Consider the following 16,869-nt stretch of genomic DNA (forward strand, 5'->3'; position numbering starts at 1 on the left):
GGGCCATTGTGTAACCTGTCATTATTCTGTAATTACCTAATCTAACACTGTTACCGTTTTGTTAGACTACATCCTGTATAGTCTAAACCTGGCAGAAACATTGACTTTTCATCTATATTGCTATATTCCTCAGGTACATACCTCCTGTGGAGACAGAGCTGAATATCATTAGCATGGAAATAGTGAGAAAAATCATCCATGCAGATGAATGGACCAAAGGAGCTGATGTATGATGAGAACATGGGACCAAGGACCAATCCTTGTGGTACGCCAGTGATAGGAAAACATCTTTTATCCACCTCATTTGCAGTCATTTGTGGAAGTTGTTGTGAACTTCATGGAGAACTTCAGATTATTCTTTTAACTAAACCTGTCTGCAGGTTAACAGGTTGCTACAGGATAGCAACTGAATGAATACATTGGCTAAATATGGTATTCCACATCATATTAGGCTGTTTCCACTTACTGTCCTTTCTTTCCTGAATGGAAGAAAATCACATCCAGTTTAAAGTGTAGCAGATGGTGTTTTTACGTGTAATTTGTTTCCCCCAAAATCTACAAGAACAGGGAATGCATATTTACATATTTTTAACTCTCACAAATGCTGGTTTAGCAAAAAAAAGAAAAAAAAAAAAAAGGTTATCATAGCTTGTAGCTTGTACAGAAATTTAAAACAAGAACGATCCAGTAATATGATGAAATGAATACCACAGTCTGTTGAACCACAAAAACATTATTTAATGAACTGCTACCTGCTGTGATTGAATAAAGACCTTTGATCATCTTTGCATTTGTTGAAATGCAAAGAATCTTTTTGTAATTAGTTGCTTTCATTTCAAAAACAGAACAGATAATGAAAGTGAGGCTGTGAAAGGATACTGTACAATGCAGCACAAAGGCCTTTTTATAATATCCATGTGCACGTACGTGCACATCCACAGGGTCAGTGAGAAGATAATCCGAGTTGACTTTCTCCTCTTTTATTGCGATCGTGCTGCCCGACCGCTGCTTCCTTCCTTCAGTGGCCAGACACAGACAATACTACTGGACATTCTGTCCTCTTTATCTGCCTTCACTACCATACGAGGCGCCACAGCGTCCAGCATAATGTGACACCAAATGGATCTGTACCCCAGGAAATTTGATGCTAGGGAGCCACAAAGTGCAGTGCGTCAGAGGAAAATTACTTTCATCTTCAATTCTTTCTTTCTCTTACCACACAGAAAGCACAAAGGAAGATTGCAAATGGTAATTTTTACTGCTTTTATCAACCCATCAAAAGTAGCAGCACTTCAATCGGTATGACTTTTGTACAAACTTACAGGCCTATTTTACTGACCAAATACTTCTCGCTGGCATTTTGAAACTACAAGCAAATCAAGGACCTAATTTCCTGTGGGCGATGAGGAGCATGACCTTCTCACTTTGCTAAAATCCAAACCTCTGATTTGATCAACATTGTGGCCTTACAGAATTTAAGCATTTTGAATGATCAGCTGGCCTTTTTTATCCTTCTCATTTTTACACTCGGGCTGTGAGGTTCCTGGCTGTGAAAGCACCTTTTGAGGAAGTCTGGAGACTCATTTTACAGACCACTATAAAAAAAAATTATTTAGGTTGTTTCATTCACAGATAATTTAGAGCTTATTTTATACTAAGCATACTTTATTGTTTCCAAAGTAGAAGATATTAAGATATATTATTTTCTCTGTTCTATTCTACAAGCTGGATTAAAATTATTATACTGTGAATTAAAAATATATTTAAAAATTGTTCATTAGTATATTTGCAAAGTACAGCTGAAGTGTGAATATACATCAAACACTTTTTTTAAAGGCCCTCTGTAGTAATAATAACGTTCATAACATAACTTGTTCATTCAGGGTTTAATTGACTGAGTATCACATAAAATTCCCAATGATTACCTTAAATTGTTTTCACTTGCTTGGATACATGCCTAATCTCATCACAGTGTACTAATCAGATTTAAGCAATGAACAGACAAAAGATGAATCATCACTGCGCTGCTAAGCACAGTGACATCAGAGCGTTTCAGGGCAGACACCCTCCACCGATAGGAACCCAGAGAAGAGGTTCAATGAGGCCTCAGAGCACACAGTGAGAAAACTAAGACAGGTCGAAATAGATTTGCAGTTTGGAGTATATCTTCTCTGTCAGAGCACATGTTGTAGATGCAAACTGCTCTCAGCATTGAATAAATTATGTATGTCAGAAGCAGAAGAATGACTGTGTATATGCAGCAAATTTCACATATGAGCAGACAAGACCAAGGTAGCTGAGGAACACATAAGGGGAGAGCAGCAAGAAAGCTTTAGAGTTTATGAACAAGACTCACAAGTGAAGGACTTTACAAAAATAGCTCTTGTCCTCCAGGCCTAAACTACTGCTGATGTCATAGGATGTTTTTTTTTTTAATTTCCTTTTCTTCTGTTGACGTCTCAATGGCTCAGTCAGTCCCAGTCTGAATTCATTCAGTTGTGTGGCATGCTGAGTTTTAGTGCTCAACATCCTAGTGTAGTCACGTAGGTTTTTCTGTACTCGGGTTTCTCATATTCCATGTGTTATTTGGAGTTATTTTCCAAAAAGAAATGCGGCTGATTTAATTGAGCACCTTTAGTTCAGCTCATCTTGCCAGGCTTAGATCATCTCAGATCATCTTAGATCATCTTGCTAATGATGCACACTACTCAGTGTTTAAAAAAACTTCTACCCATCTGTGGGTCATAGGTAAAGGTATAACAATAGTAAGGGAGAGTTTCTCCAGGCAAGATTTACAGCGCTGGAGCATATTTGGATACCATATTGATCTCAAGAAGCAGGTTTAGCACGTTAGTGTGTATAATTCTCTCCACCATGTATTTAATTTGAAATAATAAAGATATTAAATTTAAAATATATATATGAAAAAAATGGTATGACCAAAACTGGTGAGTTACAAGCTCACTGATCATGATTTGGGGGTTTGGCAGAATAACAGTGCTTTCACTGTTATTAACAATGGTCTTTGTATTACCATATAGGGCTATTTAATACTATAAAGTAGATGACTTTTTAGCCATATCATATTATGTTCCAAATCCTCTTGAACTAAAGGTTTAGGTTTGTCATGGACTACTGATCTTTATGTATTTTTAAGACATTTTCTTAATTATCAATATTTCTCTATGTATTTATTAAAGCCTTTTTTCAAAAAAATTAACAGAGCTAATCCATTCGTACAGAAAGGAAGCCCTTTTGCAACCGTTTGAACTTTGCTGTCTATTCAGGATGCTGTTTGGTGCAGAAACTGCATCTCTGTCTCTTTTATGGCATCTGAAACGCTGATGCAAGCAAATGTGTAGAAAAAAGCGCTCATGCTCTTTGATGCTGCAGCACTCACATCAAAATCCAACACCTGTTTGTAATGATTTAGACAGGTGGGCACACATTATATTGGGGCTTTCTGGTATCACTAGGCTCTGTTATGATTAATACTGCTATGTTACACAAATCTTCTGTTATAGGGTTTACATATTACATCAATATTGAGCTCAGGGCATGGATTTTTAAAATAAATGAGCATTTATATAATGCGTACATGAAAATGAAAGATGCTACTAAGCAGCTTTGTGGGAAATAGTTTTCAACAGTTTTTGGGTCACTGGGGAATAAACAGAATATTTTGGCCTCTGCTGCATCACTGAGGGAGATTACCTTCTAGTTCTTCCTTCTCAAAGTTGGTGGTGAGCATGGAACGCGTGCCGCCGCGGTCCACCACTGCCTCCTCATCAGTTCTCTGCAGGAGACACATACACGAACAGACACCAGATGATTACTCAGCATGTGAAACATAAGAACCAGCACTTTGTGTGTAGCACAAACATGTTAATGTTATCTTCCCACAGATTCACAGGTTTACATAGCACTTGCTTCCCTGTCACTTATTCATCTAGGGTGCTTTTCTCTCCGTATTTCCCCTAAATGCAAGAAATTCTTGCATAAGAGCATCCCCCTCTGTCTGCCTCCCCTCCTTTCACCCTAGTGGGAGGATGTGTCTTGAAATAAATTCACACACACACAGAGAAACTCAGCATCAAGGCTAACTTCCAGTCATTGTTACCATGGCAACAACAGGCAGCCAATTGCACTTTGAAAGAGCCACAGTCATCTACTTAGTGCCAGATTACACCATTTTTCAGTCACACCTTTAACAAGATTGTAAGCATTAAATCATGCAAATGCTCACCCACCCACACCTCTGGCAAGACCAGTTTCTTGGGAAGTGGAGCAAGTGCACTCACTCAGTGTGTACTGTAGAGTGGAAGAAACAAGGCCTGGTGATAATGGACACAGAGTAGTGCTTTTCTGGTAACACCCCGCTATAAATAGCTCTGACCTTGACAAATAAAAAACAGACTGCACAGTGCTCACTGTGCTTTTAATATTCACTAGAAACACCGGCTCGTTAACATGATGTTTTTAACAGATGCTCTCGAGACAAGAAAGAGGAGACAGCTTCCTGTGGATGATCTTGCCGAACACCAGGACCTCCTGGCTAACAGCAGAACAGAAAGTGGTCACGGTGACACCCCCCCCCCAATCACCTTCTCACTTTAGCTTCTACCTCTGACTCCTCATCTCTCCATTCTTCTTTGTGTTGGCAGTCCTCTTTCCTTGCTCATGTGTTTTTTTCTAGATGTCCTCTATGAACATGCAGGTCATCTGAATATGCAGCACCTCTACATTAGAGGTTCATTAGTATCAGCAAACAGTTTTGGTTCTCTTTACACAATATTATTAAGACAACTGAACGCAGTATTTAACAAATCTGATATATGACTGCATATTAAGCTACCCAGCAATACATACAGTGGTTATAATTAGCTCCATCATTGCAGTCGCAGGATCACTGACATTGTGAAACATCAGCAATGCTGCCTGTATGACTTTTGGTATGTTAGAGTCCTCCATAACTCCAGAATATCTCATCACTGTGTTGACTGTTATATGGTGAGAACATTGCTGCAGAATGTGATGCAGGAAGGCACTTTTTACATACTTCTGTTTAAGGTTGAGGGAAGAACGTTTAATGAGTTAGATAACCTTGCTTCTGAAAAAAAACCCCATGAATATCGATATATGTGTGTGTGTGCGTGTGTGTGTGAGAGAGAGAGAACTATTACTGAATGCAAGGCTAAAAATAACACCATGAAAATTCCCCAGTAAATCATTTAGATCAAGACAGTTATTTATTGCCATTAGGAGTCTGAAAATTCACATTTATATGTGCAAAGGAGGAATAATTATTACCAGTCGATTTTAGATATATTATAACCTCCTAATTAAGAAAATCTGTCAGCAGCCTGTCAGCTGCCTTGTTTTTAGGAACAAAATGTTCTATGCTTCACATTATGAATAATGTATAAAAAATAAATGCATAAAAACAATAATCCAAATGTAGTTATGAAGCACGGTAAGAAATATCGAAAATCCACCTCTTTTAATCCAAACAGCAAGAGGGCTGGGTGCTTACTGGCAACGACCTCACTGTGAGGACACGTGGTAAGCTTAACCGATTTGATTTTATGACTGTTTCAACTTTACTTTGCATTTGGGAGGCAATTTAGCATCAAAGGCAGCCTTAAATATATGTACATATATTAATCTACAAGCTGCCACATCATTAGTGACATGAAGTTCACTGTGACCTGTAAAGCGGCACAATGTCACAATGTTCTGATGCAATAAATAATTAAATATGGAACAGAGAAATCTCAAGTTAAAAGCTGTTTGTCGCAGTATTATGAAAATGTGCTAAATATAGTGTCAAAACAAGCAGAGTTGATAACCTCTGTCCTTCCAAAGCACCCACCTGACCTAAAGGTGAATGAGCAGTTAAAAGAATGGAGAGATGGTATTCCAAACACATCATGGCCAAAATGAACATCAGCACAGTCAAAGTGTCATGAAATTGGGATTTACAGAAGTAAAAGTTGAACAGGTTTATTGCAGGCACGAGTGATAAACAGGGAGCAGGTTATCCAAAAACAGGGTTTCTTCCAAGCTTAGTTTTCTCCACAAGTTTCCTTTCGTCCTTGAAAGGGTTTCCACAGAGACAGAAGTGTCTCTGCAGAGGAAAGACTGGTAAGTTCAAACACACAGAACAGATTTCACTAAGATCATCACTATTTCAAAAGTTGGTGGATTTGCTGATACGTACAGTTTTTGATTATGGACAAAGAGTCCTCAATATACTTCCTACGTTGGCAATTTGTTAGAGGATTTTGTCCTGTCAGTCAAAGAGGTGGCAAAGGGCTTGATTGTGCTTGTTGAGAAAAGCTTCTTGGCTGGAGAGACACTTCCAAAGAGGATCCGTATCCACTGCATCTATTTTGATGCTCAGATCATTCTGTCATGAAACTAGGACAGATCTTGACACAAGCATGGGACACAGAAATAAAAACTGAAAAGGTTCATTGCAGGCACAATTTATAAACAGATCACTAGCATTGTTTGGTGCTGTCTTCCAGGACGAGGGGGGCAGGCAGATTATCCAAAACCTTAATTTTTCTCTACAGGTTTCCTTTCCTCCTTGAATCTCACTCCAAAGGTTTATACAAAGACGGAGGTTTCTATGCAAAGGAAAGACACGTAAGTCCAAAGACAAAGACAATCACCATTTCAAAACTGGCAAAGACTGAGGGGAATCGAACCCAGCAGGTAATTAGCAAACAGCAAATAGGTAGGTAATCAAACAACCTCCAGGTATTTGGGCAGGGAAGGCAGAGAACAAGGAAAGGCTCTGACTCTGGAGCACACATGTAGAGTTAAACACACACACCCACACACAGAGACGAGAGCAAAAGAATGAAGAACAGATAAGAGACAGCAGGTAGGGGCAGGTGTACGAGGGAACCATGACACAAAATGAATCAGTGGTAAAGGTGGGTGGACACTGAAACAAAAAAAAAACAAGCTATAATTTGTCTGTCAATAGAAGTGAGTTGATTACAAATTCTAAAGGTAAAAGATGCTCATCACATATTGATTTTGTTTCTTTATTACACTTCGCATGATATTAAAAAACTATCAGTGGCATGATTGGTACAAAGGTTTGGACACACTCACTCATTTATATTTGTAAAATACAATTATTTATCAACATGCAGCCTTTAGTCAGACAGAACTCACTGTTTTTTACTAAAAGTACTGTGCAAAACTACCTTCTTTATATTTTTGCTTTAATGGAGCAGACTTTCTTTTCATTTAAAGACTATTTATTGATTATTCATTTAAAGACCATTCTTGTCATTTTAGACCATTACAGTGGGCTTGAGCAACAGTTCTCCAGGCTTTCTGGAGGTCTGTTAAAGTTTTTATTTTGACACTGGCTGCTTCTTCAGTTCTGTTCTTGTACCTAATCATTTTCAGAGAATTGTTTTGTTTGTTTGTTTGTTAAGCCACTTAACGCTGACCTATGACTCATTCAAGCATAAAGATACAAACCATTGCTGCGCCTACACATAACAGCCAACTTAGCAAATAATCTATTTTAAATTGTATCTTTTAGCTGTTGCAACAGCCTGTTGTAAAAACTCATAATTTGGTCCAATTTATTTAGTTGATAACACAGTTTGACTGGCATGAAATGGTATTTTTGCAGCAACAAGGTGATTCCCAAAGAGCTAATAAGCCAAAAACCTAGCATGTATTAGCATGGTGTGTGGTGTGTGCTTAAAAGCTTTGAGGAAACTGGACAAGTGGAAGATAAATGACAAAATGGAAGGCCTACAGCATCTACAGCAGATGAGCATCTATCAGTATCTGAAAGTCCTGTACTTAAGAAATAGAATCCAGCAAAGAGAGAGCGATACAACAGTGAGTGTCTATAATCATCTGCAAAACCCAGTGGAGGCTCTGTCATGCTGTGGGCCTACATTTCAACCAGTGGTGTGAGGGACCTTCTCAAAAGTGATGGAATTATGAGCACAGTAAAATTCCATCCGATTTTGAACCACCATGTAACACCATCTGTTTTGTAGCAGCTTCATTTTTCAGCATGGCGGTGATCCCAAGCACACTACCAATACAGTAAAAGCATAGCTGGATAGAAAAACACACAGTGGAACACTATCAGTCATGGACTGACCACCCCGGACCTCAATGTTATTGAAGCAGCGTGGATCATCTCGACAGAGAATGGAACAAAAGGCAGCCAACATCCAAAGAAGAGCTTTGGAGTAGCCTACAAGAATGGATGGTAAATGGTCTGATACTTAGAGCACTTTTCTATCTTAACTGAGCATTCAAGGCTTTTTTTTTTTATACTACAAGTCCCATTCACCCAATCACACACACATTCATACAAGTGCTTTTTTCTACACCTAAGCACCTTATCTAACTCACACTCCAATGGACGCATTGGGGGCAACTTGGGGTTCAGTATACTGCCCAAGGATACTCCGACAGTCAGACTGGGGATCAAACTACAAACTCCGACTGGCAGAAGGCCCATTCTACCCCCTGACACACAAGCATGGAAAACTATTTCTGAAATCTACTTAAAGTAACTAAAAGAAAGTTCCACTAAGGCTACAGTCACACTAGAGCCACCACTAACCAAAATTATTGCAACCTTGCAATCTCCCTGCCTTTGAAATGGTTTCTCTGAAAACAGGACCAGATCTGAGACTATTTGCAGTCAGTTGCTGTCTTCAAACATCAAGAATGTGATAAAATCTAGATTAAACATCAAGGCAGAGTCAGTCTACAATCTGTTTTTTAATTGAAGTGGATCAAGTTGGCACTTACACATAATCTGTTTGCAATAATATTGCAATTAATTGTGATAAATCTCAAATGCTACCATTTGTTACAACTCCATTTCTATTGTATAGTGCTTAGACGTATAGTGCTGTATGAGAGCCAGGGGTGGACTTGCCACGATAGACTCCACATATCAGATGGGACTCTCAGCCACAGACTGGGCCAGATCTAAATGGGGTAAATTTATAATTTATAAATTTATAAACAAACAGACACAGCTAGATCATGCTGGCCTGCCTTTTCTCTCTTTATCCTCCTGTGTCTTTATGTGTGTGTGTTTTACTCTCCTGGCCAGTCTCAGAGATGGTCCTCTCCATGTCTCACCACCTTCCTGACAAGACACACCTGGAAGATGTTTGCTGATTAACTCACCTGCGCTTCATACAGCCATCACCAGCTGCTACTTTAGGCCTCAGCTGCTGCCAGATTGTGAAGTGTTCTGGCTCCTAGTGTCATTTTTTGATCTGTTCCTGCCGCATCCGTCTTGTTCTCTGTGCACACTGCTCCTGTGTTTGGAACCCTCTGAATTTATGAAGGACTCTGTCTAATGTGTGTGTGCTTGTGGACCTACCTGTGAATTGTGCCTCTGGTCTCTCAGCCTGCTCCTCCCAGCTCAGTCATTAACTGCCTGTTTTTACTGTGTTTCTCAACTTCTGTAAATAAACCTGTTAAACCTTATTCCCTGTGTCCAGCGAGTGAGTTCTGGACCTACTTGTGTTCATGACACTGTGGCAGTGCATATTAATTCAACTAACTGTAACCTGCTGTAATATTCAGATATTAATCTAACACACTAGCACAGTTAAGTTCGGTTCAGTTCTGCTCAATCTAATTACAATCTCTTGATAATCCATCTGTGTTTATAAATTAGATGGCGATTAATTGCAGACCTTCATCACTCTGAGAGTGATTGCAGTCCATCCAAGACCAAGACAGGTTGCCATGTGACCATAAGTGGTCATCCAGAGATTGAGGGTGCTGCATGCTCAACCTCTGGGCAACCAGCTGGTCACCGGAACGCCTTAAACTCCGGAACAGCAAAAAATTCAATGTGATTGCTTGACAACCTCTGTTCTTTACTGGTCACACCAAGGCAGCCATTCTGCTTTTTACTCTAGTGTGTGCCTCAGTAATACTAGAGTAAAAATAGGATATATATATATATATATATATATATATATATATATATATATATATATATATATATATATATAATTACTACAATGGCAGATGCTCTTCTGCAAACATAGGCCAAACTTTATGTCATAGCCACAAAATAAGAAAAATAGTAACAAAGTGGTTCATACTCGACATGGATGTCTGAACTTGCAAAATGGAGCACTGATTGCTCAACAATCTCTCACCCACACAAGGAGCATGTGGACAGATGCTGAGGTCTGCCACTGTGGGCTAACTGTATGTATAGACATTAACAGAGCAACACTGACATGCACACAGGCCCAAATGAGGATTCATCATCACGCCCCTGTAGGCTGCCTTCCCCAGATTTCCCCTGGCAGATGGTAAATGATAATCTGACATTTTTTTAGTGTCTTCATTTTGTCACTACTCATGCCTATGCATTCCAATTCGCTCAGAATCAACTCTTTCTCTCACACACGCCATGTACTGCACTTCATCTAGTGTGAGCGCAATTACACACACAGATGTCCACTCAAGACAAAGTGTGTGTATGTTGAGGAGCTTAAAAGTACAGAAAAACTAATAAACTAACCTATTTCCTGTCCTTTTCCCCTTGGCAGTGGTGGCAGAAATGATGTGAGTGTTTGTTACAGGTCTGGAGTCATGTTTTGGCAATAGAATAGAATAGAATAGAATAGAATGCCTTTGTTGTCATTATACAGAATGTACAATGAGATTGGAGGGACCTAAAAGATGGACCTAAAGAGCAGAGCCAGGCAACAGCTGGCAAATTTAAAGTGTTTATTATTAAAAAGTGGATGGTTTACTGATAGATAGTAGCTGGCTGGGAGATTCAGCAGCACTACAGGTTTGCACACAGAACCTCTTCATTGCTATATTTTTTTTGCTATACTTTCTCATTTTCCACACGTAATATTAAATGATAACTTTTGGCTTTATCTAAGCTTCGTGGCTCTTCAGGTCTGTCCCAAACAAAGCTTTACTCTGTTTAATATAACAGATGAGCCAGAATCTCTTGCCTGCAGGTCCCTGCTTCTATTTATAGACACCGGTATTTCTGGCGTATGTTACTGACCCCAGACCAGCACACAGAGCTGCATCCCAGCTCACCAATCTGGGTTGAGATTAATCTGCCAGCGGGATAAAGCCTTGTCTTTGACCATGGGATCAGTGATTGAGGGCCCTGCACTGTGGATAAAATTAAAGCTGCTGGGTCTCGGTTGATGCACTGGTCAGTGATGGAGACTTCAGGAGGAACGGGGAGAGCTCACATGACCAACACTGTAGGGGATGGAGGAAGGGTAGATATGGTATGATGAAAAGAGACACCTAAATTTAACCTGAAGAGATATTATAGCTAAACTTTGTAGCATTTAATTTTTTTTTAATTTTTCCTTTTACAGGTTATTAATTTGTTTCTGTGTAGTTTTATACACACTAATTATATATGCTGCAAATAGCATGATATGGCACACATGCATAAAGTGGGATAGGATGGGAAGAAACAGCATGGATGAATGAGCAACACACAGGAGAAGAGGCCTGGACACAAAGAGAGCACAAGGGGGTGTTTTAATGTCACACAGTGTGAAGTCTTCGTGTGTGTGTGCATAGTGCAATGATAATAAGCCAAGCATCACAACTTTCAGGAGGAAGGTTTGACATTGGACTTCAACTGTTTTGATTCAATCAAATGATTCAAGTACATTCTATCAATGCGTAGGAGAAAATTTCCCTCACAAGCATAGATATCCAAAAATGTTCTCATTTGGTTATGTTTGCACTTCAGTTTCTCGTGTTGTGATTTATTTATCTTTCTGTTAGTCTTGTCCTAGACTGTCTATGCTTTACTACAATATCTAGATATCTATGCTATGCCTTGAATATACATTCACAATAAATGCTCCATTAAGAAATGAAGAGTTTCTGTATTACATGTATTAAAAGGCTGGGGCTTTGAATTTGAAAGAAAAATTGAAGTGTTCATTTTGTGTTATAGTGCCTCAAGTGGGCAACTAGGACAAGGTCAGGGTCTGCAACAGCAAAGCATTAATGCTACAATCACACTAGGGAAAACAGTAACAAAACAGAGACCCATAGCAAATTATTGCAGCTGTGTGAAATTAACTTGTGATCTTGTTGCAATCTGTGATAAATCAACAAAAATATCAGTTCTGTTGTCGACCTTTGTAGATCTGTTACTGTCGCCATACAAAGAAATTCACACTAAACACAAATTACATGCTTACATTTAGAGTCCAGCCAGAACCTCATAGATCTGAAACAGAAATTCAGAAGTTCCTCCGCAAATGGTGACTTAGTTGATGTGGGATGGCAACTTAACTGCAATATGACATAGGCGCTCTGCAACCTTGCTTTTATATAGGTATATAGTTGGAAAGTAGTTCAGTCGAGTCCCCTACTGCAAGGAGACTCATTACAGACAAGTTGCACTACAGTGCAGACTAACTCAGACTGATTGTAACATGTTGGCTATCTGTCTGTTTTAGATGGATAAACCTCCACCAATCTATCTGAAATTGATTGCAGTCAGTACAAGCTGCAAAGTAATTGTTTGGATAGAGGTTGCCTCCAACCAGGCGAGATGATCTGTGCAATTGCAATCAAAGTGGTTGCCCAGAAAATGCACATTAAAACTCGACCAGTTGGTTGTTGCTACTATTTACAATTATTATCTGGCAGCAAAACAAATTCTACGTAATCACCCACCAACCACCAACTTTTCCTGTATGTTCTGGAACAGGAAAGTATAAATAAGAGTGACTCCTTCACAAGAATCGAAACCGCCATTTTTGAAACCCGCCAATGAGGGAAATGGCTACACACTAACCAACACTATGGTCCAACGATGAGGTGCTTTTGTAGCTGACAGAATCCAGAGGGAGCTAAACAGAGCAACCATTTGTCTTTGTATCGCATACAAATGACGTCACAAGCCTTGCTATAAAGACCCCACACATATTGAGGTGGTACGCAATTGTAATAGAAAATGTAATAGAAAATATTTGCTTAATGTGCATGCTGAAGAACAAATCCTGATCATAAATGATGCCAAGATTCCTCAGTGTTACTGGAGGTCTGCGTCATTCAGGCCCCAGCAGATGGCCTCATGACACTGATCCTTTTCCATTGAAATATGGTGAGCATCAACACGCTGCTGAAAATAAACAACTAAAGTAAACAACTCCAAAACTGCTCAGGGCCCTATTCCAGGAAAAAAAATGCTCAAAAAACTGAATTGAAAAATAAATTAACTCTGAGATCGGCAGCTCTGAGTTTCCTGTTCCAGGACATTTGACCAGATTTAGCTCATCATCTCCAAGTATGTTCACCTTGAGTTAAGGATGTGCATGAGCTACAATACAGTATTCACCATGGCAACAGGTAAATGGAGCAGAGAATCTATTTTAATCTAGTGGACCGAGGAATATGAACACATATCGGTGCATTCATATTCCAACCATGATATTGAACATAAAAACAGGAGGGAGGAAAAGAGTGATTTGAATAAAGCTTGGGCCATTTTTAATTTTTGTCTGCTGTTAAATTTTCATTAGATGAAGCTGCAATCCCAATCTTACATTTGATGTTCAAATCAAATTATTCAGGTGTAACTTGACAGGGACAAAATGTTGGTGATAGAAACTGAAGATAAAAATCTGGAGAAAAAGTATGCAAAGTTTACTGATGGACCTGTGATACATATATATTTTTTTTATTTAAATAAAAAACTGTTTTGCTACAGTTAGTTGCGACATTCTTTGAATAATTATTCAGTAAAAATCTAATGTACTTATGGAATATAGCAACCTCACAGCACTTTTTTGTAATAATTTCATTCATTCAACCATTACTGGACAAAAATGCTTAATGAGATCTGCAGAGAAACTCTGCTTTAATGGTCTCTAGTTTAAATATTTCTAATCTCAGCTTTCACTGAGAGATAATGGCTCTCTTTCAGTCATAGCAGAGATATTTTATTAAGTTACTATTAATGGTCAGAGTTCAGTAATAGTAGTTTGACAAATTTTGTTTTTGAACAGTCTGGCTTTATGGATGAATAAAGCTGGGTATCATCTACATAGCAATGAAAATCTATGCAGTGTTTTCTTTTAATATTGCCTAATGGAAGCATGTGTAGTGTAAAAAAGTACTGGTCCCAGCACAGAACCCTATGGAACTCCATGACTAACTTTTTTGTGTGTAGACTCCCCATTTACATGAACAAACTGGAATCTGTTAGATAGATATTGATTCAAACCATTGCAGTATGTTCTACTCTATGCAGTAAAATATTGTGGTTAACCGGCTTCATCCAGAGGAGAGCTGCTTTATGACAAACTATTCCACCATGTAAACCTGAAATCTGTCACAGATGACCTGTACATTGTGCAGAAGAACACATTTCCTGCCAGATCCTGACTCCTCCACATACTGAAGTTGGAGATAGCGACGTTTATGAACAAGAGGTGGTGCAACCCTGAACACACTGCTAAGGATCAAGACTGCGCTAAGGACATTGAGCTGGCTACTCCATACTTCTCAACTCCCCCTGTCACCAATCGCACTACCGCACACCCACCGTGACCACTCTATTCCACAGCTCACTCCTTAACTGCTGATCAGGTCAGGAAAGAGATAAAGAAGATCAAGAACAGAAAAGTAACAGGCCTGCTCAGGAACTGTGCAGGTCAGCTCTGTGGAGTGGTCATGCATATGTTTAATCTGAACCTCAGTCTGGTGGTCCCTGTCCTGTGGAAGATTCCCTGTATGGTTCCAGTGCCAAAGACTGTTACCACATTTCCACTGACAAGGTGATGGTGCTCGTGTCAGTGCTGGTGAACCCCTTAAGAACAAGCATGTGTTTCCACTGCTTTGCAAGCTGATTCTTTACTTTGTGGGTGTGGGCGGTTTCTCGTCCGGAAATGGAAGCCAAAGGGCACAAACATGGCAGAACACGCTCCCCTTTTGCAAACTTTATTTCTTGTGCTGAGAATAAATTTTTCTGTCCAAAAAATCTACTTCAACATCTGTGTGTGGCACAGAGGGATAGTCACAGACAGCGATTACAAAGCAAGACGACAGGTACGCGCTTTTAATTCCTTTTATCTGATATGAAATACTAAGCAGCAAGTTCAGCCTTAGGGCCAAACCCAATTCACAGCCGTAAAAAGAGCATTACTTTTCTCATGTAATACACACCTTGCAGTGAAATGGCAGTGGAAAACTTGACGTCAAGATGGCAGAGCTCACTTGCATCACACGTTCCTTGGTTCCAGACCAGCTAGTTTATGGTGCTGGAATGGAAGCGATTTTTTTGCTCGAGCACCGAGTAAGTTCACGGTGGAAAAAGTGTTGAACGGTTCAAGCACATGGCACTGGCACTGTGTCAGTGGAAAAGGGCAATGTGTGACCCCAGGAGCCTAACCATCTCAGACATGCGATTTTAACTTCCTATTTGTTGGAGACCCTGGAGATGATCATCCTCAGCCACCTCTGACCTCTAACCCTGAAAAAATGAAAGGAAATAATTCAACAGACTGAAGAGGGCCAGCTCTGTCCTGGTCAGTCCCCTAGACTCCATGGAGGAGGTGGACAAGAGGAGGATATTAGCCAAGCTAATGTCTATTATGGACAAAACCTCTGACCTTCTGCATGAGACTGTGGAGGCCCTGAGCAGCTTTTTCAGCAGTAGGCTGTTACAGCAGCTTCTTAAACCTGATAGCAGACTGTATAATATGCACTCATGAGAAATGTCTGCTAAAAAATAAATAAATACACTTAGATGTAGAAAAAAGTGCTTGTACTGTATGACCAGGTGAATGAGGCGTGCTGTTTGCTCGAGTTGAAAAAGCACTATATAAGATTCTGTCCATTTACCATTTGCACATAGCACAAATTACTCTTACATTTTATTGATTCTTTTTTCTTTTTCTTTTTCTTTGCAGTTTTTCACTCAGCTGCTACTCTGCTCGACTCAATTCTATGCAATTTTTAGGGTTTTTCATTAGCTGGTGTCTGGTACCAGCTTCTCTTTTTGTACCTACTCAGGCTGGGTTCCAAGTAAGCTGAGTCAAACTAAAAATGTGATGTCAGCAGTCTGCGTGGCACTGATTGGACGTCATTAGATGAGTCACAAGAATCAAACCTGCCATTTTTGAAACCCGCCAATGAGGGTAATGGCTACACACTAACCAACACCGTGGTCCAACAACGAGGTGCAGATGGTTTTGTGCTTGATAGCTGACAGAATCCAAAGGGAGTTAGCCAGAGCGACCATTTGTCTTTGCATCGCATATAGTGACATCACAAGACGTCACTGGCTGCCTTGCTATATGACCCCACCCTTATTGAGGTGGTACTCAATTGTAATAGAAAATGATAAAACCAAATAGTCAAACTTAGTAGCTATCAGTAGAAAAGAGGCATTAGACACTTCTGATCTTTAAGTCCCACTAATTGTAGCAAGTTGACAGACACTGCAATTTTGTACATCACAGATCTGACAGAAGAAAAATATACAATCTGAAATATACAATCTTATTGTGGAACTTTTTTATTTTTAATAATTTGACTAAAATTCTTAAACCTTTCAAATCTATTGGCTCTTTAAAAAGGACACCTAGATTGCCTGCATGCATTTTGTATTGTGGCACCCCTGAAGTCAAAGAAAATCTCTATACATATTTAATGAGGTCATCTGCAATAATATGTCCTTGCGCCAGATTTGCTAATGCTCTGCACATCAGCAAAACCTGCTTTTGGCATTAAAAAGCTGCTGTGGGATTTAATGAAGATGCTCAGTGCCAGTTTTGTAACTGATTAGCATATTTTGGTGGCTGGCCTTATTGTATATAG

At 39.4% G+C, this 16,869-nt stretch overlaps 1 protein-coding gene across 4 annotated transcripts in view; it reads right to left on the reverse strand.

Moving 5' to 3' along the window:
• Positions 1–16,869, reverse strand: part of LOC115795826 (sodium-driven chloride bicarbonate exchanger-like) — a 63,766-nt gene that overhangs the window by 30,283 nt on the left and 16,614 nt on the right. For all 4 annotated transcript variants that reach the window (XM_030751963.1, XM_030751946.1, XM_030751939.1 and 1 more), the window contains exon 3: positions 3,715–3,796. In XM_030751963.1, the coding sequence (XP_030607823.1) occupies positions 3,715–3,796 (82 nt within the window). The remainder of the gene's footprint in view (positions 1–3,714; positions 3,797–16,869) is intronic.

Source organism: Archocentrus centrarchus, chromosome 2 (assembly GCF_007364275.1).
Source record: "Archocentrus centrarchus isolate MPI-CPG fArcCen1 chromosome 2, fArcCen1, whole genome shotgun sequence".
Taxonomy (NCBI): Eukaryota; Metazoa; Chordata; class Actinopteri; order Cichliformes; family Cichlidae; genus Archocentrus; species Archocentrus centrarchus.